General features: G+C 38.9%; 1 protein-coding gene across 1 annotated transcript in view; it reads left to right on the top strand.

Annotated features, from left to right (window-relative positions):
• The window catches only part of LOC125118205 (teneurin-1), a 353,178-nt gene that overhangs the window by 206,037 nt on the left and 120,588 nt on the right, over positions 1–26,553 (top strand). The window contains exons 13-15 of the mRNA XM_047764372.1: positions 7,243–7,362; positions 14,100–14,361; positions 16,405–16,672. Of these exons, the coding sequence (XP_047620328.1) occupies positions 7,243–7,362; positions 14,100–14,361; positions 16,405–16,672 (650 nt within the window). The remainder of the gene's footprint in view (positions 1–7,242; positions 7,363–14,099; positions 14,362–16,404; positions 16,673–26,553) is intronic.

Below are 26,553 nucleotides of genomic sequence, written 5' to 3'. Positions count from 1 at the left end.
AAGCAATTACCAGGGCAGATGGGAAAATAGCCACCCTACCTCGGGGTGAGTGCCCCCATTTTGTTTTACTTGAAACATCACTAGCCATGAGGAAAATAATTCTGTTTAAAAAGCTATCTGCATTTTCAATAGCACCACCTTTCCCAAAGTCCTAGAATGTTGATGGGTAATGCTCCCAGCTGCTTTTAACATTACCCATTTGGTAGGTATTATTTATTCAGGCTAGTGACCAATTGAGTAGGATTAAATCAGCTTGCTCTATTTAAGTAAAAACTAGTGAGATTTTATTGCATTTGCTTATGAACATTCCCTGCATTCACATTTTCAGAACATGAAAACAGGTTTATGCTGTAACATTAAATATTTTCATGGTACTGTACCAGCTTAGATAACATATATTTTAAAAAATGCAATGTGTGGAAAACCCCCAAAATACCTGAATTTTAGAACCCTCAAATGTATTTGAGTTATGAAATACCAAATTGTAATTGCATAGTAGTATATAAAGGATTAATGGGGTTAGTGTTCATAAATTAAGCATTTGAGGAGGGCTATTCATTCATTCCTTCCAATCACAGGGGTACTATTTAAGTCCCTGAAGCAGTCAATTATCAAACAAAACTCATGATAAGAAAGTCATAATTCTCAATCCAGGATGCTGGCTTCTAATAAATGAACTGTAAGCCATCTATCTGTCACACAAGGAACCTCAACTTGGTCTCTGAAACCTTTGAAGTAGTACTCTGGGGATAGGATGGAAGTGTCTAACAACTTCATATAAAAATATTTGAGTTGAGAGTTTCATGTTGTGGCTCAGCCAGTTAAGAATCCAACTAGTATCCATAAGGATGTGGGTTTGATCCCTGGCCTCGCTCAGTGGGTTAAGGATCCTGCACTGCTTCAAGCTGTGGCAGAGGTCACAGATACAGCTCAGATCTGGCATTGCTGTTACTGTGGCGTAAGCCAGCAGCTGCAGCTTCGATTCGACCTCTAGCCTGGATACTTCCATATGCCACAGGTGAGGTTCTAAAAAAGAAAAAAAAACATGTATTTGAGTTGAAATTCAATGACACTTTCTTGAGCCCTGTATACCATGCACTAGGGAGGACGCAGGCGAAAATCACACTGTCCTTGCCCTGGAATGACTATCTAATCAGAGAGACAGACCTATAACTCTCATGCAGGACAGGCTATGACAAATGCAATAGCACAGATATGAGCACTAATGAGCATAATAGGAATGGGGAAGAAATTGACATTTATTTGGGACAGATAAATCAAGTTAAGATGTATTTTCCATTTTGTAATCTCTGAATTTAAAGAGACCCTACAGTTCATCTTATAGTCCAACCACCACTTTGTCATGACAGTTTTAACATGACTCCTCAAACTACAGCCTACAAACCCTATTCCACAGGTTTATATGGAAGTATTAATAATTCATGCCTCACAGATTTCATAATGGTAAAGGTTTGGAACCAGTTGGTGATTGCCTGCCTTTATATAGTTTATACCACCTGCCTCCCTCTCTCCCTCTTCAGGAGTTCATATATCTTTATTTTTTGTCTTTCTTTTTGTGTCTTTTTAGGGCCGCACCCAAGGCATATGGAGGTTCTCCAGGTCTAATTGGATCTGTAACTGCCAGCCTACACCACAGCCACAGTAACACCAGATCCGAGCCGCATCTGCGACCTATACCACAGCTCACGGCAACACCAGAACCTTAATCCACTGAGCAAGGCCAGGGATCAAACCTGTGTCCTCATGGATACTAGTCAGATTAGTTTCCACTGAGCCACGATAGGAACTCCCAGAAGTTCATACACCTTAATTGGCTGAGCATATATTGGCTCAGTAAATTCTGTCTTTAGACTGGCAACATCAGCCTCACTTGGGAACTTGCTAGAAATGCAAATTCTCAGGCTCCCACCAGATCTGTGAATAAAAACTTGAGGTGAGGCCCAGCAGTATGTTTTAACAAGCCTTCCAAGTGATTCTGAGGGCATGATCAAGTTTGAGAGTCACTGATGTGAATGAAAGACAGATTACCAAAAAGGACAGAGGACCAAAATTACACTCTAAAAAGAAGATCCTTTATTCATTGCCTCAGCTGGATAAAAGGGCATCATAAGCCCTTTGTCGCAACAGCTTAGAGGTATTTGCATTCCAATAGGGCCCCCAGAAGCAGCAGTGATTTAGCCCAAATGACACAATCTATAGCTATGGGACATTATGGTATAATAAACCTGTGGAGAAGATGTCAGGAGAACCATCAGACCACCCCTCAAATGCAGCAGGTCTCTGTCCCTTGGTGATTTGAACTGAATAACAACTCATAAAGGAATTTACAAGGCAGGATTCCAAGGCCAGTGAGCAGAGGATTCACATGGCCTCTCCCAGCACTGTCCCTCTTGATGCTATCTCCTGACCAGAGCTGTCAGCTGTGGGAAAGATTTCATCTGTTCCTCTGGAAAAAAACAACCTAACCTGCCCACCTGCTGCCAGATCCCCTGCTGGCCAGGTCCTTGATTTTGAATGTTACCCTTCAAAGGTTGCTTATGCTCATGTTAGCAACAAAAGCAAATAGCTATAACTTCCCTAGCCCTTGAGCCTCATTTTCCTTAGGAAAGATTTTAATCAGAAATGCAATGCAGTAAATTACATCTTCTTTCAGCAATTTAGTTTTCGGTCTTGTTTTTCAAACCAACTTTTGTGCTTGAGGTTAATGTTTTTGCCTGAGGTATGGAATGAATATTGGAAATTTGACATCAAAGACAAAAGACAACAAATAAGGGAAGAGGAAAATGGAACCAAGAGTTTATTGAAGGCCAGGGATAATTTGACTATGTCATGAAAATAGCAAATACAGAATGAATTGGACCTTTTTGCATCAGAACTCTCTAATAAGCAGCTTGTTAAATAAAGCTCTCAGTAAAGTGTATTCTGACTTGCATTTCCCAAGATGCCCTGTTCTTCAGACCAAGCTCCAAATACCTAGAGGATTCAGCATTTAGTTAAAGGGAGAAGCAGTTCCTTTGAGGCTTCTGCTTTAGCATAGTGACAGCAAGTAGACAGCTTGGCAGCAGGCTGTATTCTCCAGAGAACAAGAAAAGAGATACCTGTAAGGGGTGATCTTCCCCATACATTTTTTTAAAGTCACATTGTACGTGTTCATCCAAGTTCAAGTTATCTTCCTCTACCCTGCAAGAGCAGGGAGAGGTCCTTCTTTTTAAAGGTTCAGGGAAGCAAAGTATCCTATCCAAGTCTATAGATCAAAGAAGAGCCCCAGGCAAAGATGGGACCCTCACGGTACCTGCCATTGAGAGTACACACACACACACACACACACACACACACACACACACAAAGACAGTCACAGTGGGCACATATCTGCTGTACACATGTGCAGGGTCAGCTTTGTGATAGTCCAGACAGTAACTTCTATTATCTAGTTTGAAATGTTCAGAAGAGTTCTATATATTATTTAATTGAAAAAGTTTCTGAAAAAAGACAGGTCCTTGAGGGATTAGGACTCACATTGAGGGTAGTTTTCATGTGGCAAAAATTTAAGAATTCAAGATATTTCCTCAGGACAGTCCAAGGACAGGCCAGGTAGGACTGCCTCATTTAAAGAGTGAGTTGAGGAAGCTGGAAAAGAAATGAGGAGGCACCATAGGGGCATGACAAAAAAACCCAGAAATTAGGATCATGGGATTACCAAAGACAGACCCCAGCCATTCACACACACACCTCACTACTTTAACAAGGATCTAACCTAGGAAAAGATGAATTATGCAGGCTGCCTTAGATATGAGAAGCATAAGCTGAACAGATTATATAGATAATGGAGAAACTACATTTTAGTGGCTGTGTAAATCAGGAAAAATAAAACAGATACAAGGCTACCATCCACAATTATGGCAAAAATTGAGTTTGGAAGCTGGGAGCATGCAAAATGGCAGTTGAGCTGAACAAAGTGGCATAACACTGTATTTGACAAGAATGTATATGAAGGTTCCCTAAAGGCCATCTGGAGCTGGAGTAGCCTAGGGAAGCGAGGCGGCTCTGGAGCATTGTTTTCAAAATGGAGAGTTTGCCTGAGAAGGTTTTTTCTCCTAAGTTTCTGCATATAGTGCCAATCCAAATTATTGCCAATTAAAAAAGAATACTTTAATACTGTCCTGAAATTTAGACAGCTTACACACTGACACAGGATGACTGATATAGTAAGTACTAGTAATCCATGAATAAAAGGAGCTGAGAGTTATTCTTGTGAAAAATGGATGACATGGAATGTGTAAATAATGGAAGCAAATGCAGCAAGATACGGGGAATCTTTAGAACATTTAAAGTCTAATACATTACAAAGAGAGTTCAATGCTGATAAACGTAGAATAATAAGTTTTATGGGGCTTTATCATATGCTGTAAGTTGGTGTGGATCATAAAATATGAGGAATAAAAAAATAGGGGAGTTGAAAGACAAGTCTGCACATTATTTATGAATGATGAAGAGTGAAATGAATGAGAAGAACAGGTAGACAATGTCTTGAATAATGATGACTTTGATGAGTCGTTATCACACAAATCTGTGTGCTTCATAAAATATGAGGAATATTAAAGAGCAGAAGAGTCAAAAGACGTCTACTCAGAATGAGATACAGAATGAAGGAAGGAGAGGAATACAAGAGAAATGCACAGAATAATGATGACTTTTATGAGACTTTCACTCACCTGCCTGGATCCTTCATAAATATAAGCTAAGAGCAGCACAGAGAAGAGACAGGTCTGTATCTGTCATAAAATATGAGCAAATAATGTCAACTATGCTTGACAAAATAAAAACAAAAATAATTGAGCCTAGTACAGCTGTGGGAAGACACAGTGTCTAGATTAATGTGAACAAATAAAATAAGCGAATGTAGAATTGTCTTGCCGGTAGGGAATCAGCGACCACCTGAGTAGGCATCATTGTAGCAAAGCCCACCTTGTTAACTGGTAAAGCCTTGGCAAGTACATAATTATCCCCCACTACACCCTCCAAAAAGCCATCAGCACCTAGGGCTCAGGAAGTAGTGTTGAACTGATTTTCAAATGGAAGTGGCCTCACTACCACATGTCTCTTCTCAGCCCCTCTGGCTCCAGTCCCTATGTGGTTTATAGGAGATTGTCTCAGCTGGTTTGTACCTAATCGACACCCAGTTTGTCAAATTTTGCTCTATAAAGACCATCAAAGGGTTACTGTATAAAACTGGAGACATCCTTTTCTTTTCATTTCTTGTTACATTGGATTTAGAACCTGGGACCAGATATGTCAGGATTAGTTCAAAATCCCAAATTCAGTGACTTTCAAATGTCTTCTCTATTAGAACAAATGGGATTTCAAAACTCTCAAAATTTCAAAATCTCCCCAAAAGGGACTGGAGGAATCAAACAAGGTAAAGCAAGTGGCAATGTGCCATTTGCATGTCACTCCGAACCATTATTTACAGAATTCACAAGATGGACAGCTCACTGGAGAGAAGAAAGCCACTGATCTCTGTCAGAACTAAGAATGTTCATCTGAAGAGTTCAATGAAAACACTAGTAGCAACAGTTATATGAGCTTGGCTTTGTGTAATACTCAATGGCTTATAGTTTGTGTTGGGTGAAGGCTCTAGGTAATGCAGGATAAATCCTATTAATATAACATATCCAGTTCCTCTGATTGCAGTAGAATTTAGTAGTGACATTTATTGGCTATAACATATAACACAAGCTTTGGCTAGTAACTGTCTTTTGCTTTTTCAGAGTATTTTTTTCCTCTTTCTCAAGTGATCTTTGTGGCCAAGAGCCTTTAGATACATTGCCTTGACTTGCTGATTCTGTTCAAAAACGTATAATGCCAGGGTGGAATTATTATAGTTACTTTGGAAAGTCATGTTTGCCCAAATCACATGGCCCCTTTTAATCCAAGATTGAGCTTGCCTGAATCTCACTTGGTGAAAAAAAATTACATACGTTGATGCCCTAGGAAAAAGCGTTGACCTTGCCCAACCTTCAACGCTTCTGGCCTCAGCTATAAATGCACGTTCTAAAGCTCAGAGCTGGCAATGTTAGAGTTGGACTCTGGTGAAACACCTTCCTTCTGCCTGAGTAATGCCCCAATAACCACAGAGAAGTGAAAAATCTGGGCTTGGAAGTTGCCCCTGGGCCGTCTTCCTAACTGCCAAGATCCTATTATTTGTTACAATTTGTTGGCCAGGCTAGAGTTTAAAGTATAATCATTTTAGTGGACGATGTCCATGGAGACAGCCCTTTTAAGGGCTAGTCTGACAGAATCTCCTTATTTGGCAGTCAGGAAACTCATTTGTTTAAAGGGAAAATCTGAAATATTTTATTTCAGTCAGGCCAGAGGAACAGCTTACAGTCAGGGACCATGTCTCTTTTACAGACTTTAACTCTTAAAAATTCACCCAACTTGGGGGGTGGGGGGATGTGCTTGGGCTGTGGGATAGAAATCCTGTGAAATCAGATTGTTATGATTATGCAACTACAGATGTGATAAATTCATTTGAGTAATAAAAAAAAAATTCACCCAAGTCTACTTTTTTAAAATGGTTTTTCCAGAAAAAGCAATTTGGCAATATGTATCAAGAGCCTTAAAATTGTTTACACCTATGTATGTAAATGCATAGAAAAATGCATACAACAAAATGATATCACTGATTACCTCTGGGGAGAAGACCAGGAACTGGGAGAGAGGTGGTTAGCAAGGACTTTAGCCATATCTATAGTGTATTTATGTATTAACTAATTTTAATAAGAGAAAAATATCTTTCCATGACTAGGACTATCTCCCAAGGAAATAATATGAAATTCAATGCAGAAAGAAAAAATTGAAAAACAACTAAGTATCTTAAAATAGGAGGTGAATTAAACAAGTTAAGGAATACTGTTTTATAGCTATATTATATAATAGCAAAATGATGTATTAAGGAATTTATAATTATATTGGACAGTGTTAATAATATACCGCCAACTTAAAAATATCAGGATTCAGAACTATACCAAGTATAATCCCAACTTTTTATTGGTAAAAAAGATACACATACCCTTCCCAAAATGTTATTAGTAGTTACTGATTGGTGAAATTATCATTTTCTTCATTATACTTAACTGTGTTTTCCAAAGCTTCCCCAGCTTGGCTTCTAGAACCTAATTTCAGCATGCTTTTATATTTGCCTTTGATCTTGTGTTGCAGGCGTGCTTGTGTGATTCGAGGCCAAGTGGTGGCGGTAGATGGAACCCCTCTGGTAGGGGTGAATGTTAGTTTCTTGCACCACAGTGATTATGGGTTTACCATCAGCCGGCAAGATGGAAGGTACGTCAGTATTGCTTCTGATTATTGTGGGGGCCAAATACAGACTGCTAGGCTGAGTCAAACCAGGACTCAGATGATACACTGTTGTAAGCCTATCTTCCTTCTAGCTGTATCTTAAAAAGTCATTGGTGTTATTATTTATTTCCTCTATTCCCCATCTAAATCAAACCAAATTTCTCCTCTAATCCTGCACTATTACTGTCAAGTCTTCTTGAAACCGTGGCCATGTGGAACATTTTCTAGCTTTCATCTAGTTCCATTTATAAGTCCAGCTTAAAAATCCAGTAAGATGATGCAAATAACAAAGAGGATATCACTGAACACTTTGGCTGTTCTTCCATGACAACCTCAAAGTGTTTCAGAAATGAAGGTGTCCAAAACGTTTCTTCTAAAAGTATACAATTCAACCACATTAAGTCATTTTAAAAAAACTTGTCCTCCCTAGACTACCTATTTTACTAGTGGCTCTAATGGGTTGACAAGCATGGCCAGCCTAACCAATCCCCTTAGTGTCTATATAGCCATAGGGATTTATCCTTAAGTACCAACCACCAGGCTGCTCTCTCAGGGCTTCCCTGGGTTCTCTGAGACTTAGGAAGCAAGACCACTAGTTAAATCTTTTCCTTCTAGAAAAAGATTTGCTCATGAATACCTTTTTGTTGCTGTCATTTAGGTAGACATTCGTTCAGAGTATTTGAGTCAGTAGACCCATGTGTCTAGCTTCAAGGTACCTATTTATGATTCTCAGGAACATGGGTTTGAGGTGCCCTAGTCTCCAGGTGGCTACCCTTAAAATATCCTACTCCTAACAAGCAGCTTCAATACTCAAATAAAGAGACCTGTTGCCTTAAAGCTTTATCACAGTGTGAGAGACTATCTCATTTCAAGAACATACAGTCGAACCTGATTATTGATCCTAACCACTTCAGAATTATTAATTGTTCAACTTGGGCTATGCTGAATTAATTTTTTTCAACTGCCTGTCAAGAAAAGGCTTATAGGAGTTCCTGTTGTGTCTCAGTGGAAACAAATCTGACTAGCATCTATGAGGACACAGGTTCAGTGGCCTCGCTCAGTGGGCTAAGGATCCAGCGTTGCTGTGAGCTGTGGTGTAGGCCAGCGGCTACAGCTCCAATTCAACCCTATCCTGGGAACTTCCATGTGCTGCGGGTTCAGCCCTAAAAAGCAAAAAAAAAAAAAAAAAAGGATTATTAAAGAAGATAGTAAGTAAGAGTTTTAACCTGCTTAAGAAAAACTGTCTTTAAAACTTTAGGAAATCATATGAATTATTTCTATATAAATTATATTGCTAATTATTAATGAGCCATCTATTCATTATAACAAGCTCAGCAGAACAACTCTGAGAACAGGTAGTCTGAATATATATATATATATATATATATATATATATATATATATACAAACACACATATATGAAATAAAAATTGTATGTCCTTTCAAATAATCTATAAACAGAGCTCCCTACTAATTTAAATGGACATTTCCCCCAATTAGATTGAATGATGGAATTTTGGTGGTCATGCACCAGTAACTGATACACAAAACTGGCCTTTCCCTTGCCAGCATGTTCAACCATGTGCCAGAAATTGATAAATGGATTATTTCTTTAAATAGAATATGCCCTCGGGGACATTTGACTTCTTGTGGAGAAATGATGGGTCCTCAGTTTTTTAGCTTGTGTGCAAAGGTTTCAGTGAATTATCTGATATTCATAAAAGAACCTAAAAGAAGTGTGATATCTAAAAAGTCTAAAAATTTGTTTCCAGTTTACAGAAAACATTAAAAAGGAACAACTTTTGTTATTATTTTTGTGGTTTTGGCTTTAAGTAAAATGCCAAGACCCTCCTCCTCCCAGCTCACTGTGAGAATTAGGTTTTTATAGATGACAGATACTAGCCAGAGTCCCCTCTGGCAGTAACTTTCCCCTCAGGCTCCACAAAGGGTGTAAGCATTCAAAATATGTGCCCCAAATGCCAACCAGACTGTCCCCCTGTCATCTCTAGGACATAAAGTGACAGTGTGAGGAGAGTTTTCATTTATATGTCTCTCTGCTTGTTGCTACCTCAGATTGAGCTAAGTACATTTCAAAAGTAGACTATCATAGGGAAACTACAGATCTTCCTTGATTTATGATGGGGTTACATCCTGCTAAACCCATCGTAGGCTGAAAATACTGTAAACTGAAAATGCATTAATACCCCTCACCCTCTGAACATCAATAGCTTAGCCTTGCCTACTTTAAACATGCTCAGAACACTTCCATTAGCTTATGGTTGGGCAATATCATCTAACACAAAGCCTGTTTTATAATAAAAGTGTAATATCTCATGCAATTGATTAAATACTGTGCTGAAAGTGAAAAACAGACCAGTTTTATGGAAAGAGAGAGTTGCAAGTATATCAGTTATTTACCTTCATGATCGCATGGCTGAGGGAGCTGTGCTGCCCAGCATCACGAAAGAGTATCTATCACATGTTGTTAGCCTGGGGAAAGATCAGAATTCAAAGTATGGTTTCTACTGAATGCATGTCGCTTTTGCACCATCATCAAGCTGCAAACTCCTAAGTAGAACCATCGTAAGCTGGGAACCATCTGTATACCCCAAGGCAAAAGGATTCTAGAAAGGTTGAGGTTAGCCTTCAGATACCTAGTAGACAGAGTGTGATATGTAAGATGCTGTAAAGTTCTGGCTCCCTGTCTTTAAACCTCAGTCCTACCATTCTGCCACTGTGCCTGTTCTTCCCACCAATGATATCACTGTTTTGGGTTAAGCTATTGACTCTTTCAAAGTTCCTATTACATACAAATATGTTATAAGGGGTGTAGAACTAATTACCCACATTATCATATATTTGAACAAGTTAATTGACATCTTCCCCTAGGGAACCAGGAAAAGTCTAGATCTTGGGACTGAAGTGATGAATAAAATCAGAAGGAAGGATGAGAGTGGTCCCTCTAAGAGTAGGAGAAATTAGATATGCAGATTGGGAGAGGCCAAAGTAGCAGGAAAGGGGAAAAAAAGCAGGAGTTCCCATGTGGTGCAGTGGGTTAAGGATCTGGCATTGTCACTGAAGCAGCTTGGGTCACTGCTGTGGTTCAGGTTCTATCCCTGGCCCGGGAAATTCCACATGCCATAGGTGCGACAAAGAAAAGGGAAGGAGGGAGGGAGGAAGGAAGGAAAGTCAGTCAAATATGTGTATCTACTGTATTCCATGCATTTTCATACATGTCATTCTGTTTAATTCTCACAACAACTTTATGAGATAGGAATCATTTATCATCCTCCTCATTTGGCAGGTTAAAAAATGTATCCAAATTAACACAGCTAATAAAGATAGAGCCAAAAGTTGAACCCAAGTAATCTGGCTTTTACCTTCTATGGTTTACCACTTTCAATCTAGATATGTTCAGTAAAGTGTCAAAAGAGAACTGTTTATAAATAGTTCAGCTAGTGACAAGCAAAATAGGTGAAACATTGACATTCTTAAAAGATTCTTGAGAGCATTAAAGGTCTCAAGAACTTTGGAAGACTTTGGAAAATAAAGAGAGGGTTTCCTCTGATTCCCCTCAAGCTAGGAGTTTGTTAATTTCTGGATGCCATAAGGCAGAAATAAGCATTTTGCATAGGCTATAATAGTCTTCCATCTATGGGTAGAGCTGGTATGACCTATTATGGATTGACAACAGTCTCCAAACAAATGCGTCCTATCCCTTGGGTGTTTTATTCTTATTCTCACATGACTTTGTAACCTGATTTAGTGACCCACGCCAGTGGAGACCATTTGTAGTGGGAGAAATCCCAAAGAAATTAACCATTCAGAGGGCATTCTATTGGGTATTGGAATAGTTTAGATAGAGTTTTAGCCACAGATCCACCATGGCAACTAATTAGTCACCCAGACAGTGTTTACTATATATAACAACTAGGTAGGAAGAGGAAAAATCAGTCAGGATTCTCCAGAGAAACAGAACCCCTCTGTGTGTGTTGGGGGGGGTGGCCTTGAACAACATGGGTTTGAACTGCACAGGTCCACATGTGCTTTTTTTTCAATAAATATGTATTACAGTACTACATGATTCACAGTTAGTTGAATCCGTAGATATGGAACTGCAGATACAAAGGGCCAACTATAAAATTATAAGTGAATTTTCAACTGTACTTGAGGGAACCCTAGTCCCCACATTGTTTAAGACTTAACTGTATATATAGAGAGAGAGATTGAGAAAGAGATTTCAAGGAATTGCTTATGTGATTATGAGGAATGGCAAGTCTAAAAACTATAGGGTAGGCTAGCAGACTGGAATCTCTTAGGCAGGAGTAAATGTTACCCCTAAAGTCTTGAGGCAAAATTCCTTCTTCCTCAGAGCAACTTTAGTTTTGCTCTTTCAGCTAATTAGATGAGGCCCATTATCAAGGGTAAACCTCCTTAAAGTGAACAAATTGTGGATATTAACCACATCTACAAAATTACTCCACAGCAACACCTAGATTAATATTTGATTAAATAACTGGGCGCTATAACCCAAGCAAGTTGACCCATAAAACTAACCCAACACAGGAAGCCTAGGGGGAAGTTCCCAGGAGAACTTAAGAGTTCATTTGAACTACAAGAGAAAACATCTGTAAATTTAATAGGGTAATGCATCCAATTTGAGAAGAAAGTTAACATTTGTTGAGTCCCTACTATAAGCAGAGTTAACAGTAGAGCTGGGATTCAAAGCTAGGTGTGTATGAAGCCAAAACCATGTTCTATCTACAAAACAAGAAGCCTGCCTGTCTGCTTAATCTTTCTAGAAGTAGAGAATAATTCCCAGGTACATATTTCCTTGTTTAGATAGTTTATTTTATTTTTGTGTTTGCATTTGTTTTTCTTTTCAAAGAAATAAGCACTTCAGTTTTAAGAGTCAAGAGCTGAGGTTTGGGTGAAGCAAATAAACTTGCCCAAGGACACAGTTAAATTAATGTAGAATGTGAACCAGAGAAAAGGTCTCTTGACAAGTAATGTAGGATTTTCCCCCACTATACTTGCCTTAAACTGCTCCTGTATTATCATGACTTCAGCCTCTGTCTTAAACCATAAGCCATTTGGAGTTTTCTTTTTTTAGTTCAAACCTAGATTATTTTTCTATTGCTAATGCAGTTCTTCAAATCCTCTTTTTGGAAACTGCCTTAATATTATAGCTACTTGACTGAAAAAGCAACAATAAAAAATACAGTATTAGCTATCCTTTGTTACTGTCCATTTATCTTTATCTAAGAGATTTCTGCAGCCAGACACAATTGGTAATACTATAGTAAATATAATAAATGTCATAGGAAGGGAGTGGTGAGATAGCTATAATTAAATCTGATTCCCATTTTACCATTGAAAAGTGTTTTAAGAAAGTTTTTTTTTTTTAATGCCAAGAATTGCTTACATCTCTCCTGTGGATTTGAGTTGCTTTGAATATTAAGGAGCATCCATTGACCTTTATCCATTTTTAAGACACAAAGATAATAATTTATCATCATCTTATTTTTATATAGTATTTTATGCTTTTTGAAAGCTTTCAAGTGCATTATCTCAAAGACATCACTATACTTAACAGAACAGTAAGGTAGAGCCATCTACTGCAGAATGAACTGAAATCTGAGTCTGTCATACTCCAATACAAGAGTCATTTCAGAGACCATATCAAGAGATGGACTCACAGAAGAGATAGTCCTGTTTTGTCAGAGATAGGGAAGAGATTGGACAGGGTCCATTACAGGCTTTCTTACAAAAGGAAATGAAGAGGTATTCTAGAGCGAACCAGGTATCCTAAATCAAGAGTGCAAGTAGAATCTAGGAACCAAAGGAGGTAGCCAGATGTGGAGGGTTCAGGCATGGTATGGTTCAAGCAAATTTCACTGAACAAATTTCTTCACCTGGTATCTTTCTCCAAATGCCATCTCAAAGACACCATCAGGTTTCTGACACTGTGATTGGACTGTGAACAAGATATTTAACCTTTTGGCTTCTTACTTTTCTTGAGTTACATTATAGGATTTTTTTTTTTTTGAGGATGAATAATGCATGATGTTAAAGGTGTTGCTGAATGTTAAATGGCCATCTTTCAGTTTATCGCTAGCACAAAGGGGAGCAGAGATGTCACATTTGGCTCTGCAGAAATACATGCTGTGATTTTGTGTAAGATAGTATTAAAGGAGTTCCCCCCATCGTGGCTCAGTGGTTAATGAATCCGACTAGGAACCATGAGGTTGCGGGTTCGATCCCTGCCCTTGCTCAGTGGGTTAAGGATCTGGTGTTGCTGTGAGCTCTGGTGTAGGTCGCAGACGCGGCTCGGATCCCGCGTTGCTGTGGCTCTGGTGTAGGCTGGCAGCTACAGCACCGATTCGACCCCTAGCCTGGGAACCCCCATATGCCTCGGGAGCGGCCCAATAAATAGCAAAAAGACAAAAAGAAAAAAAAAAAGATAGTATTAAAATTGGTTTACAAATCCCAGGTGAATATCAGCCGGTGATAAGGAATTTTTTTCAGAAGTCTACTGGATAGTGAAAAGAAGTCTCCATGGAATGAATGCTTAGTTCAAGGGAATAGAAGGAATAAAATAGAGAATACAAATGGATATAGTTGAGTCCCAAAAAAAAGGAAAGGACATTAAAATTACCTACTTTTAAATTTTATTTTGGTTATTCATTTGGTTGAAACTATCTTCTATTTTTCCTTCTCAGCTTTGACCTTGTAGCCATCGGTGGTATCTCTGTCGTCTTAATCTTTGATCGTTCACCTTTCCTGTCTGAGAAGAGGACTCTCTGGTTGCCTTGGAATCAGTTTATTGTGGTGGAGAAAGTAACCATGCAGAGAGTTGTATCAGACCCACCATCCTGCGACATCTCCAACTTTATCAGCCCAAACCCTATTGTGCTTCCCTCACCGCTCACATCATTTGGAGGGTCCTGTCCAGAGAGGGGAACTATTGTTCCTGAGCTGCAGGTGGGCACACTGGCCTTGAATGTATAAATCATGGTATCCATGGGGATGGTCAAAAGTGTATAATGGCTAGATTCCATTTCCTATACCTGTGCCAGCCTTATAATGTGCTGCCCTTCATTTTTCAAGAGAAGCCTTCAAATATAATATCTCTAGCCCATATTTGCAAGGTGATTGGCCAGGGCTATATGGCACCACCTCTGGCCATGGAACAATTAGACCCCAAACCTTGACCTGATGGACACTGTGCCCTAAAGAACAAAGCTAGATGGCTCAGTAGTGATAACAGTATAATCAATGAGGTGGGACCATTAGTGGTACTGAAATTAAACCTCCTTAAGAAATCTAGTTTTCTTCTACAGTCTAGTTTACGTCCCTTGTCATTGTTCTTAGGAGTCATGACAACCCCTCTTATTTAGCTGTGATTAACAAAGGTAGTTTTTAAGCCTGTTCATTTTATACTTTGCTTTTTATGTGTTCAAGAGGAAGACATATTTTTGGAACTTCATATTTTAGGATTCCTGAGGCTTTTTATTTATTGAGCATTCAGTATTTTCATTTCAATTCTAAGCCATTCAAATATCCACAGTATAATTTTCTCACTACATTATGGGGACATTTTAATGATAGTTTAATGTTAATATTTTAATGATAGTTTAATGTCCACCACAATGGCTTCATATGTCAGACAAATCCAGAATTCAAGACACATATTCAAGAAGAGGTATATGGACAGTCTAAGATTGAATTGATTTTTCTTCCATCACAACACCCCCAACCAGCTGTTAGCACTGCCCAGAGGATACCACTCAGGAAAGGCTCACGAAAAATAGTACCCTACACCAAAAGGAGTCTGAACTGTTGCCGCTCTTGTCTTTTCCATTGTTTTTCTGTCTTCCATCTAGCTTTGGTGTCAAATATCTAAAGTAGAGGAAGAAAAACTGGGCAAAAAATAGCCAAAAGGAATTTGTACCCTCCGAAAGAAAAGAATGACCAGAAATCCTGGACAATATGAGATAGTGTGTGTTTAACAATCAGTTCTACTATATGCACCAGTTTGGAAAAGGAATAAAGGACAAGATTCTGAGCTAAAAATGAATAAGGGCACAAAAATATCCACACTATCCATGTCACCTTAAATGCATTAAATAGGATGGGTTGTTTTTTCAGCTGCATTTGGAAAGTTGAAAGTCACAGAACACAAGGTGCACTTTAAGTGACCACTTTTGGTTGTTTAACTCCATCTGTGCTAATAAGCAAATAAATAATAGCAATTAATTAAAGGAGCCAAGTGTTATTTTCACTCTGGGACCAACATTTGTATAAGATTTGCAGAGTAGTTAATGGGAGTTATTTGCTTCTCAGTCACAGGTGCCAGCTTGGAAAAGCTTGTTACCAGCTATTGGTGCATCCAGACACAGAGAAATATGTAAGCAAAATTTGATTAAAAAGTTGGCCCTCGGGGTCATTGCAAAGCTCCAAAGAAGACAAGTTTGATGGCATCAGAAAAGATTAGTTCTAGGGACACCATAATCTCTGTCATAAAATGTCACTTGCTGGGCCTGCGTCTGGAGTCCTTCCTCTTAGAGAGCCTAGCCCTAGAGGGCTTCGGCAATGGTTTGTGATGTATGACTTAACACACCAAACAAGCTTTTGTGTCTGTCTATATAAGAAAAAGACCTTCAGTGGAACCCAGAGCACAGAAAGCCTTGACATTCAGCAGTGTGATCTTTTCCAACTCCTACTAAGCAATTTTTGGAACACTGTTGCAAAACCAAAACTGTTATTTTCACAGTCTTTCCTGGAAAGGAAAAACAGAGAGCAATCCTCAGGGTTGGCTGGGTGTCTTATCCCCATGAAGATATGGTGAAAAAAAAATCACAATCTCTGGCGATGTAGCCTCATAAATATTCTAGAACCAATGCCTTGACATCCAAAGATCGCTTTAAAGCTCTCTCCTTTGGCATGTTTCTTAGACAAAAGCATGCGGTATCCTTGTCTACCTGCGACCATTGATAAAAGCCAATTTGGCTTCTTTTCTTTCAGGTTGTACAGGAGGAGATCCCCATTCCTTCCAGCTTTGTAAGGCTGAGTTACCTGAGCAGCCGCACCCCTGGGTATAAAACCCTGTTACGGATCCTTCTCACACATTCAACCATCCCCGTGGGGATGATAAAAGTACACCTCACCGTAGCTGTGGAAGGGCGACTCATGCAGAAGTGGTTTCCCGCTGCAATTAATCTCGTCTACACATTTGCCTGGAACAAGACCGACATCTATGGACAGAAGGTTTGGGGCCTAGCAGAGGCCTTAGGTATGTTGAAATAATTCTATGTAAAGAGCAGTGTTATGTTCACAAAACAGAATGTACTAGCTGCATATTAATGTGTATTTGGAATAATTATAGATTTTCTTCTTTTTGAAGGATCTAAGGCACTTTTACATTTAAACACTCCCTTTGGGTCTGTTTAGAGTTCCCTTTTGACACATTTTTTTGCTTCAAAATGATTTTAGTTCCCCTTTCATGATGACTGCCTACCAGTGGAATCACAGAGTATCTGACTTGTAACTGTCTTGAGAGCTGAATGTTGCCTTCTAACTGTGACCTTTGGTGTGGTGTGCTTTAGGTTATGTTTTTGTATTTGACATTTAGACTGTCATTTTCACTTAGAAAATACAAAATTTTAACTTATTGGCATCTCTACTTACTGTCTAAAATGGTTAAACTCCATTAACTTGTTACTACAGTAGATTAAATTTTAAAACCATCCGGTCTTCCTACTCTTTTGACTTTAAAATCTAGGATCTTATATGGAGTTCCTGTTGTGGCTCAGCAGTAATGAACCCAACTAGTATCCTTGAGGATGCAGATTCAATCCCTGGCCTCAGTAAGTGGGTTAAGGATCTGGCGTTGATCCGGCATTGCCGTGAGCTATGGCGTAGGTCGCAGACATGTCTTGGATCTGGCATTGCTTTGGATGTGGCATAGACTGGCAACTGCAGGCCCAATTTGATCCCTAGCCTAGGAACTTCCATATTCTGTGGGTGCAGCCCTAAAAAAATAAAATAAAATAAAATCTAGAATCTTACAAACAGCAGGGACCTTAAGAGGTCCTTTCAGTCTATGATTTTCAGATATTTAATTCCCTCAGACAAACAGCATTTTCAAAAAATGAGACTGAGACAAATTTACCAACTTTTTATTTGCCAAGAAAGAGTATTTTTTAAAGGAAAGAAAAACCCTACAATCTACTATTGTCTACCACTACCATAATTTCATAAAGGAAGGATACCTTAACATCAAAACAAGGAATAGTCTGTCTTAAGAAATGATAATAAGCAATCTAATACGGATGCTTAGAGATACAGACAGATGGGCAGGCAGACACCAATGTTTTTACTTCTCTCAGTCCACAGAGGACACTGAAAATTTCCTGCTAGAGACCTGACACATCTACAAAGCCACAGTTGGGAACCATTGATTCTTATGTGCTCAAGCAGTAGCTCATGAAAACTACCCTTGAACATATGAGAAGACTATTTTTAAGTTCTCCAAAGGAGATGTTTTCATATTCTCCCTTGGAAGTGCCTTTCATGCTATAACTCCCATATAAATGACCCCTATTTCTTAAACTATAGTGCATCAATTTCCCCCTGGAAAGAGAGAGAAGAAATAAAAAGGACTGGTTACTTTTCCCAAGAGAACCTCATATATTTAAATAATTAACTCAGCTCTATTGGGCTTTATTAGAATGCAAGGACCATGGAGTGGTTCAGATTTCCTCACTTGGTGAGGAATTATTGTAAAGACACAGGGGTAAGTAAGAAAGAACAAGAAAAGGCATCAGCAGCCTCAAAGGCAGGCCTTTGCTTGGTATACATTTGAGTTCTAAAAGGTCAGCATCTGCTCTAGCAACTGAGCGACAGTCTAGTGGTCTCCTCTGCTGCAAGAGTCCACTGCTTCCCACTGTGGTGACCCAGCCAAACCTATGACTGAGCTCATCACTTCTCCTGCCATACCAACTACCCGCTTTCTCTCAGCTCTTGCAAGCCCCATGGTCTGGCATGTACCTTGCATTCATATTCCTCTTAAAGGTCAGATTGTGTCGGCCAGTTACCATGCAGTAGAGAGCATCCCTGAAAGCAGAGCTCAATGGTTAGGCTAACTACCAATGAGGTCACTGGCCAGCCTGTGGAGTCCTGCTCAATCCCTAGTCCAGAGAGTGTAGTGGTGAAGAGAACAACTCCCTCCCTGCGTTCAAATCATACCATCTCTACTTACAAGCCGGGCAACATTGGGTAAATTACCTAAATCTCCAAATGCTGCAGTTTCTCCATCTATAAAATAGGAGTCATAAAGAGAATGTTGCTGACAGGTTATTATGATAGGAGGATTAAATGAGATGAGTGAGTGCTTCACACGTGGTAAACACAACAAATCTTGGTTGCTGGCATGGTTTTTTTCACTTTTGACTGTGGTCACCATATTGGAATCACAAGGTTTAAAGCATGAAGCCTATGTCATGTTTGTTGCCTCAGCTTCTCTAAGAAGGAAGCTGTGGATGTAACAGCTAGGCAGTCTGTTATTCACCATTTGCGCACATGCGCACATGCAACCTCTTCTCTGCACTTCTCTGTGCTCTAAAGATTGGCTTCTGTGGACCATGTTGCCTGGACTCCTTTGTTCTGTGGCTTCCCTTTTGATTTGGTCAATGGATGGCACCCTCTGGAGATTCAGACAGTGACTACACTAGAAGATGGCAGCTCCTGTTGAGTAGCCCCTTCTCCATATTCCCAGGCTCTCTCTGCTCTCCTGTATCACTCCCTCCCCTTCCCCCTCTCTGCAGGCCCAGACAGCTTCCCAGTGTTTCCAGTCCCTAGGTGGGTCATGAACCTTGTCAATTCCCTTTACCCTGCTCACGCCTCTGTAAATAGTCCTTTCATTCAACTCTTAGCTGTGAACCCTTGTGAGTGTGACATCTGACTCCTGCTGGGCTCCTGGCTGATAGATACTCAAAGTCTCATTTTCTCCTCTCCAGGATATTCTCCTAAAGCCTTTGCTTCACTAGAATGACCTAAAATGCCTCTGACTTTTCTCCATAGGGCTTTGTTTTCCAATTCTTTATGGCTTTTCTCAGAACCCTTGCCATGTCATTAGATTTCATTACTTTTTTTTTTCCCTAAGTTATGACACTTAGCAATTCACCAGTACTCTGATGAAGAGCTGACCAAGCCAGTATCTAGCAGTCATACCTTGCTAGGGGTCACATAAATGCAGTTCAGCCTTACTTTTGAAGAAAGTAACAGCTTTATTGAGATATAATTCACAAACTATAAAGTTCACCCATTTAAGTGTACAATTCAGCAGGTTTTAGGTATTATCACAAGGTTGTACAACCATCGCCAGTATCTAATTCCAGAATATTTCCATCATTACCCCCACAAAGTAGCCCTATACACACCACCAGTCACACTCCAATCTTCCCTTCCTTCCAGGCCCTGGCAACCACCAATCTCCTTTCTGCCTCTATGGATTCACCTATTCTGGATATTTCAAACAAATACAGTCATACAGTATGTGGTCTTTTGTATCATGCTTTTTTCAGTCGCCATAATGTTTCCAAAGTTCATCCATGTCACAGCATGTCAGTCCTTCATTCCTTTTCATGACTGAATAATATTCCACTGTGTGGATATACCACATTCTGTTTGTCCATTCATCAACAGATGAACATTTAGGTTGTTTCCATCTTTTGGCTATTGCAGATAGTGCTGCTGTTAGCATTTATCTGTAAGTATTCATTTGAATACCTGCTTTCAGTTCTTTCAGGAATATATCTAGAAGTAGAATTGTTGGGGCATATGGGAGTTCTGTTTGACTTGTTGAGGAACTACCAAACTGGTTTCCATAGTGACTGCACCATTTTATCAACCTCACTTTATGCGTAAAAATGTTTTACACCTCTTTTAAATACTTCCAATGTGGAAGATTCTAAAATTTTCCTCCTTGTAGTTCAGCGCTCTTAATGACTTAGTTTCTAATATATACATGAATAATTGAATAAACAGCTAAAACACAAAAGAAAGCAAAGATGTACTAGTATACGCACCAGTGATAAAGGTTTCATCCCTATTGTTTGCCAGTGGATATTGGTTTACTTCCTATTTCTATACTTATAGAAAATTTGAATACTTATAGATAAATGTTAACAGCAGCATTATTTCTATACTTTTTTTTAACTTGCTCCAGCATTCTGACTCTAAAATGTCCTTAATAAAAATGCTGAAATATATATTATTGGTTCCTTTTTAAGGCTAATAACAGTAATAAAAGCAAGACAATTGACCCACTCAGAAATATCCAAGGGAGAGGGAAAAAAGTGTTCCTCATGATGTTTTATGTGCACTTAAGGGACATATTTTTTTAGGGCCATGAAATAAAATTGGCAAGGATCCCAAGGAAAATAGCCAAAATAATTTCAAATGTGGTACCTAAGATGGAATATGGATTATTTACCTTGTAGGAAATGTTCCTAATAACTTTTTTCATTTTTAAAAATGTTATTATAGTTGATTTGTGATGATTTCTGCTGTACAACAGTGATTCAGTTATACACACACATATTCATTATTTTTCAGATTCTCTTCCCATATAGGTTATCACAGAACACTGAGTAGAGTTCCTTGTGCTATACAGCAAGTTCCTATTGACTATCCATTCCATATACAATAGTGTACATATGCCAATCCCAAACTCCCAATCCATCCCTCCCCCTACCTTTCCCCTAAAAACTTAATCATGGCTAAAGGGATTTTATTTACTACCTAGTCTCCATTTCCATCTTCATGGAGACTAAAAGAATGTTCCTAACAGTACTAAAGCCTTAGGATGGGTGGTAGAATGAAATTGGAGAATCTAGTTCTCTGAAGATGGATTGTGAGCACCTTAAAAACACAACAGGCAATAAATGGTTCAGGTGATAAATGGATGGAGACAAAGGGATCAAGTATGTTACCATAGAGCTCATAACTTAATACATGTGATTGAATCTAAACAAACAAAGAAGAAAACATTTATTTTGTACTCTGGCCATGTGTTATAATCACTTAACTGATGTGAGAAGAAACACATGGAATTTTGCACCATATTAACAATGGTGCTGTATATGACACTTCTCAGATTTGCTTCAAATTCAGAAATCCTAGTTCAGCCTTTTGGTAGGCAGAATAATAGCCACCACCACCCAAAAATATTAAGTGAGTTATGTTATATGGCAAAAGATAATTAAGGTTACAAATGGAATTAGGGTTGCCAATCAGCTGACCTTGAGATGGAATAATTATCCTGGCTTATCCAGGTGGGCCCATTGTCATAAAACAGAGGTCCTTAAAAGTGGAGGAAGGGTGTTTCCCATTGGCCTAGCAGGTTAAGGATCCAGCGTGGTCACTGCTATGGCATGGGTTCAATCCCTGACTAGGAAACCTTCACATGCTGTGGACACAGCCAAAAAAACAGCAAAAGTGGAAAAGGAAAATATAAATAGAACTATAGAAGAAAGGCATAGTAAGATACAATATCGCTGGCTTTGAGGATAGAATAAGGGAGCCAAGGACCAAGGAATGTAGGTAGTCTCTTCTTCCTTCTCATGCCAGTTAAATAAATATGAACTTCTGTCTCACTCGTTTCTGGGTGATGGAGAAAGAGGTCAAATTTAAACAAGCTGAATTTGAAATAACGGTGAATACCTAAGTTGAAAATGCCCACTTAGTTTGAATTGTGGGACTCTTGTTTCCCACATGGATCAGCTGTGGGAAATTGGTGTGATCTCTAAGGGCTAGAGTGTCACAAAAGAAGAATAGATTGTTGAGAGACAGACAAAATGAGAAAAGCAGTGCTTGAGATCCTAGGGTATCCCACCACTTTTTATAATGAAACAGATTTTGCAAGTGGGGGGATAATACCAGAGTGAATAAATTACCCCCGGAGGTTGTGTGAACTAATTCCTAGGAGAAGTATCAATGGCAACTGATAAGATTGATTAATCCAAGCACAATATTGATCAAGTGGAAGAAGAATAAAATCACCCCCAAGGTTGCAGTACAAAAACCACAATTCCTAGTTCATCTGGCTTAAAGATTTAGTTGTCTGATACATAAAAAAGACTCCCCTGCTAAAAACTCCATGTGAGCATTTGAAATAATTTGGCCTTGGTACTTTATTCCCTGGCTCTAAATAGGGTATGATGTCTGGAAATCGTTGTATATTATATAGTTTCTTTCTCAACTCTGCTGCTTGCAAAACAATGTAAAAAAAATCATTACTTTTAAGTTCACAATGCTGTTAAAATTCTAGGAATGGCTTATTTAATTTGACAAACTGGCTCGTTCAGGGGCTCTGATCTGCATCCATTATATGAATTTTGTCAAAATAATTCCCTATGTCCGCCTGTGTCTGCATACATTATCAATATGTAATAATGCATTCGGCCTGGTCTTCATTTTAATTAAATTAAATTGTAGCGGTTTGGAGTCCTGGAAGTTCAGGAAATCAGCCATCCACCTTTAGTAGCACTGCTATAAACAATTCTATTTTTCTTCAAGGTTATTGGCAAAAACAATTGCATAATTATTTAGTACAGTAGTTTGGCAAGAAAGAGTGGTGTTTCAGGGAGAACTAGACTTCCTAAAGGTTCATGATGCAGAGGAGTCTGTCTAAATTGTGTTAGAGAGAAACAGGGGAACATTAATGGTAATAGGTGCTAAGCTACAGTTGCTTTGTGCACACAAAACATCCCTGAGAACGACGCTTTAGTGTTCATAAATCTCCCTTCAGTAAAACCTAAGCAGGCTGGGCAGCCACAAAAATAGCATCCACTGAATATTTTAATAATAAATGGGCAGTGCTTTACAATTTGCAAAGTACTTTCACATACATTTTCTCTCATTTTAATCCTTTAATTCCTGCCTGGTAGGCATGGCATGATGAATATTAGTTGTTGTTTTACAGAGTGGGAAACTGAGGTTCAGAAAGAGCAGGTGACTTGCAGAAAGGCCTTTCCAGAACAGGGATTCACACTGGAGTCTACCAGTCCTTAGTTCCCATATGACTTTCACTGCTGCCTTTCTTCACTAAGGGGACCAACCCACCTTACCGAGTACCTAATTCAACGCCCCAGTGGCTTTCTGTCAAAGAAGCCAGCAGAGATAACAATGTTTCATCATTTCTCTCCACTCGTGAATCCATAATCATTAACTGAGAGCAGGGCTGTTTTATCCATTCAGATTTATAGGCACAGCACCAAGGATGTGAGTTTTTTAAGGACCTACAAAAATATTTGCAACCTGAAAAATAAATTTATTGGCACCAAAATGTGCAAAAAAGAACCAGAAAGTCAACATTGATAAATTGTGTAAATAAATGCCTGCGAAATGGAGCATTATGTCAGCTTGTCAACTCCAGCTCAATTTTCACACTTACGTGTGAAATATGTTTAATGTTGGATATAGGTTGTGATTGTATCCATTTTAATATTTCTGATAAAATGTGAGATAAGACCTCCAAAGAATACCTAGAGCTTACCAGGGTTTTTAAATGACCCTTGATTGATAGTCTGGTAAGCAGGTGGTCTGTGCCCATTTCAAACTGCTGATCACACCCGGTAGTAGATTGTGAAATCCATTTGGTGAGTCAATCAGTATTTTTGTTAATGGAATAAAAAGGAATGGAACCTAAGTGAATAGGAATAGAGTAGAATAGGATAGAATAGGATAGAATAGAATAGAATAGTATAGAATAGAATAGAATAGAATAGAATAGAATAGAATAGAATAGAATAGAACAGAACAAAATATAGTAGAAAACATCAGAATGTAAAACTATTAAGAGATTTTTGTTTTGGAAAAAAAAATTTTTTTCACTTATATGTGTGTGTGTGTGTGTGTGTGTGTGTGTGTGTGTATCTCCACAGGTATGTCGGGTCACAATTAAAGGACTTTTCAGGCATAAGAATTTGAAAGCCATTGCTAAGATAATATAGTCAAGAGACAGAAAAATTAAACAATTTACCAAACCATATTATTTCTTTTCCAAGTCAGCATTTATGGCTGTTTTTGCCTCTCAGTCCCTTCTACCTACCCATCTCAGGGCATCATGGCAGTATCTCTTCAAGATTAGGTGACCATGTAATTTATCATTCAAACCAAGATACTCTTGAGTGAAAGGGGATGTTGTTAACAATAGCATAACTGGATGCTGTTTTTGGCCAACCAAGATACATGGTGCTTCCACAAGCTTATTCCTAGCTTCCAATCCTTATCTCTTAAATTCAGAGCATATAATAGGTTATTTATTTAAAGCACTTCTGAGTCATGTGTCTGTCCCTTAATAGCTGTGATCTAGCATAAAGGGAAAAAAGCACTTGCTAAGAAGTCACTGGGTTTGAGCTCTGGTTCTGCCATTTACTATTAGTCTGATGACCTTGGACTAGTGGCTTCACCTCTCTGAGTCTATTATCTTATCTATCAAATGGGAGTAAATGTCTTTCTCTTAGGTTTTTATAAGTCTTCAGATTAGGCAATATATGCAAAAATGTATTTAACTGTTAGGTGTTATGCAACTATAAGGCAATATTATTTTTAGGAGGCCATGGATGAAAGTTCCAAAAGGTAGGTAACCCTTCAGGGTATGGCATCTCTGACATGACAAATTATCCTGCCCTGTGTAATATCCACTGTATCTGCAGTGCTTAGCAAATCACCTGCCTGGCACATAGAGCTGCTCAGTGAAGGTTTGCTGAGTCATTAAATAACCAGCACCCTTCTTTCCATTAGAGTATTGCATCCCCTTTAATCGATCGCATTGTTTCAAAGGATAACCAGTCCATTTCAAGGTGAATCTATATCCTCAACCTTCCCCCCAAAGAAAAATGTCTAAATACTGCTAGAAGATAGTAATCTTTTGTTTTCTTTTGTACCAGGTGAGAGCAGGGAGGGGATTGGGGAAGGGGAAGGGGTTGTTCTTCACTTGCTTTTGATGCCCTAAGATAGACACTGACTCTTTAGCCACCCTGACCTTCTTTCAATCTCCCATAGATACGAAGCCTCAAAGCCCAGCACACATGGCACACTCTCTGCCTAGAACGTTTTCTCTGTACTTCATGAGATAAACGCCTTCTGCGTGAAGAGGCTTTTCCTTGCCTTCCCATTCCAACTTAAATCACCTTGTTACACTGTCCCATAATACCCTGTACTTTCCCATCATAGCATTTATCACAATTTGTGTGTGTTGTATGTGTGTGTTTTTTTTGTTTCATATTTGTTCCTCTCACTAGAATGTGAGCTCCAGTGGGGCCAGTGCTATCTTGTTCTGTCTTGTTCATTCTCATATCCCAGTGCCTGATAACAGGAGGTACTCATTAAATACCACATATTTGTTGAATGACTGAACAAACAAATGAATAAGGCAGAGGCTAAGGCTTGCCTGGCCTGTGTAGAGGGATGGTGGGCTTGCCAAGGGACAGAAGGTCAGTGCCCAGGTCCACAAAGGCACTGGAAAATGTACATGTAATCCATGACATCATCCTGCCTTCTGTGGCACACAGATCTTCTGGGTTCCAGGTCAATTTTATGCAGCTAGGCTCAGACAAAGCAGCCAGAAAAAAAAAATTCATAATGTTACAGGATACAGGACCTCTTGGCAAAAGTGTTGTGTGGCTACCTTACTCATGGATGCTTTTCACTTTTCCTACCTGTACTTTTTCTTCATCCAGCTACTATGTCACTTTTAACACTATCATGTTTAAAGTGGTAAGATTATGTTTGTAAGGTGGTAAGGTACAGATCCTAAGTAAAATCTTACCAAATCAAATCCAGCGATTCATTAAAAAGATAATACACCACAACCAAGTACTGTAGAGTACTGTCAAAGAATGGTTTGACATTAGGAAATCTATTGCTATAATTTACCACCTCAATAGGTTAAAAAGAAAACTGTGTGAATATCTATGTAAGTGCTGAAAAGGCACCTGATAAAAATTGATCACCTGATTCTGACACTCTTAGCCAGGAATAATAGGTAGATAAACAAAGCATTTCAGGCAACTGGGCAATGTGTCAAATTGAGGAGCCTCTAGGGTCATCCTATCCTAGGAAAAATCACTAGAAAATAGGAAAAAGTAGAAGTTGTTCTGTGAGCAG

Source organism: Phacochoerus africanus, chromosome X, assembly GCF_016906955.1.
Source record: "Phacochoerus africanus isolate WHEZ1 chromosome X, ROS_Pafr_v1, whole genome shotgun sequence".
Taxonomy (NCBI): Eukaryota; Metazoa; Chordata; class Mammalia; order Artiodactyla; family Suidae; genus Phacochoerus; species Phacochoerus africanus.
This window is presented reverse-complemented; position numbering and strand designations above follow the sequence as displayed.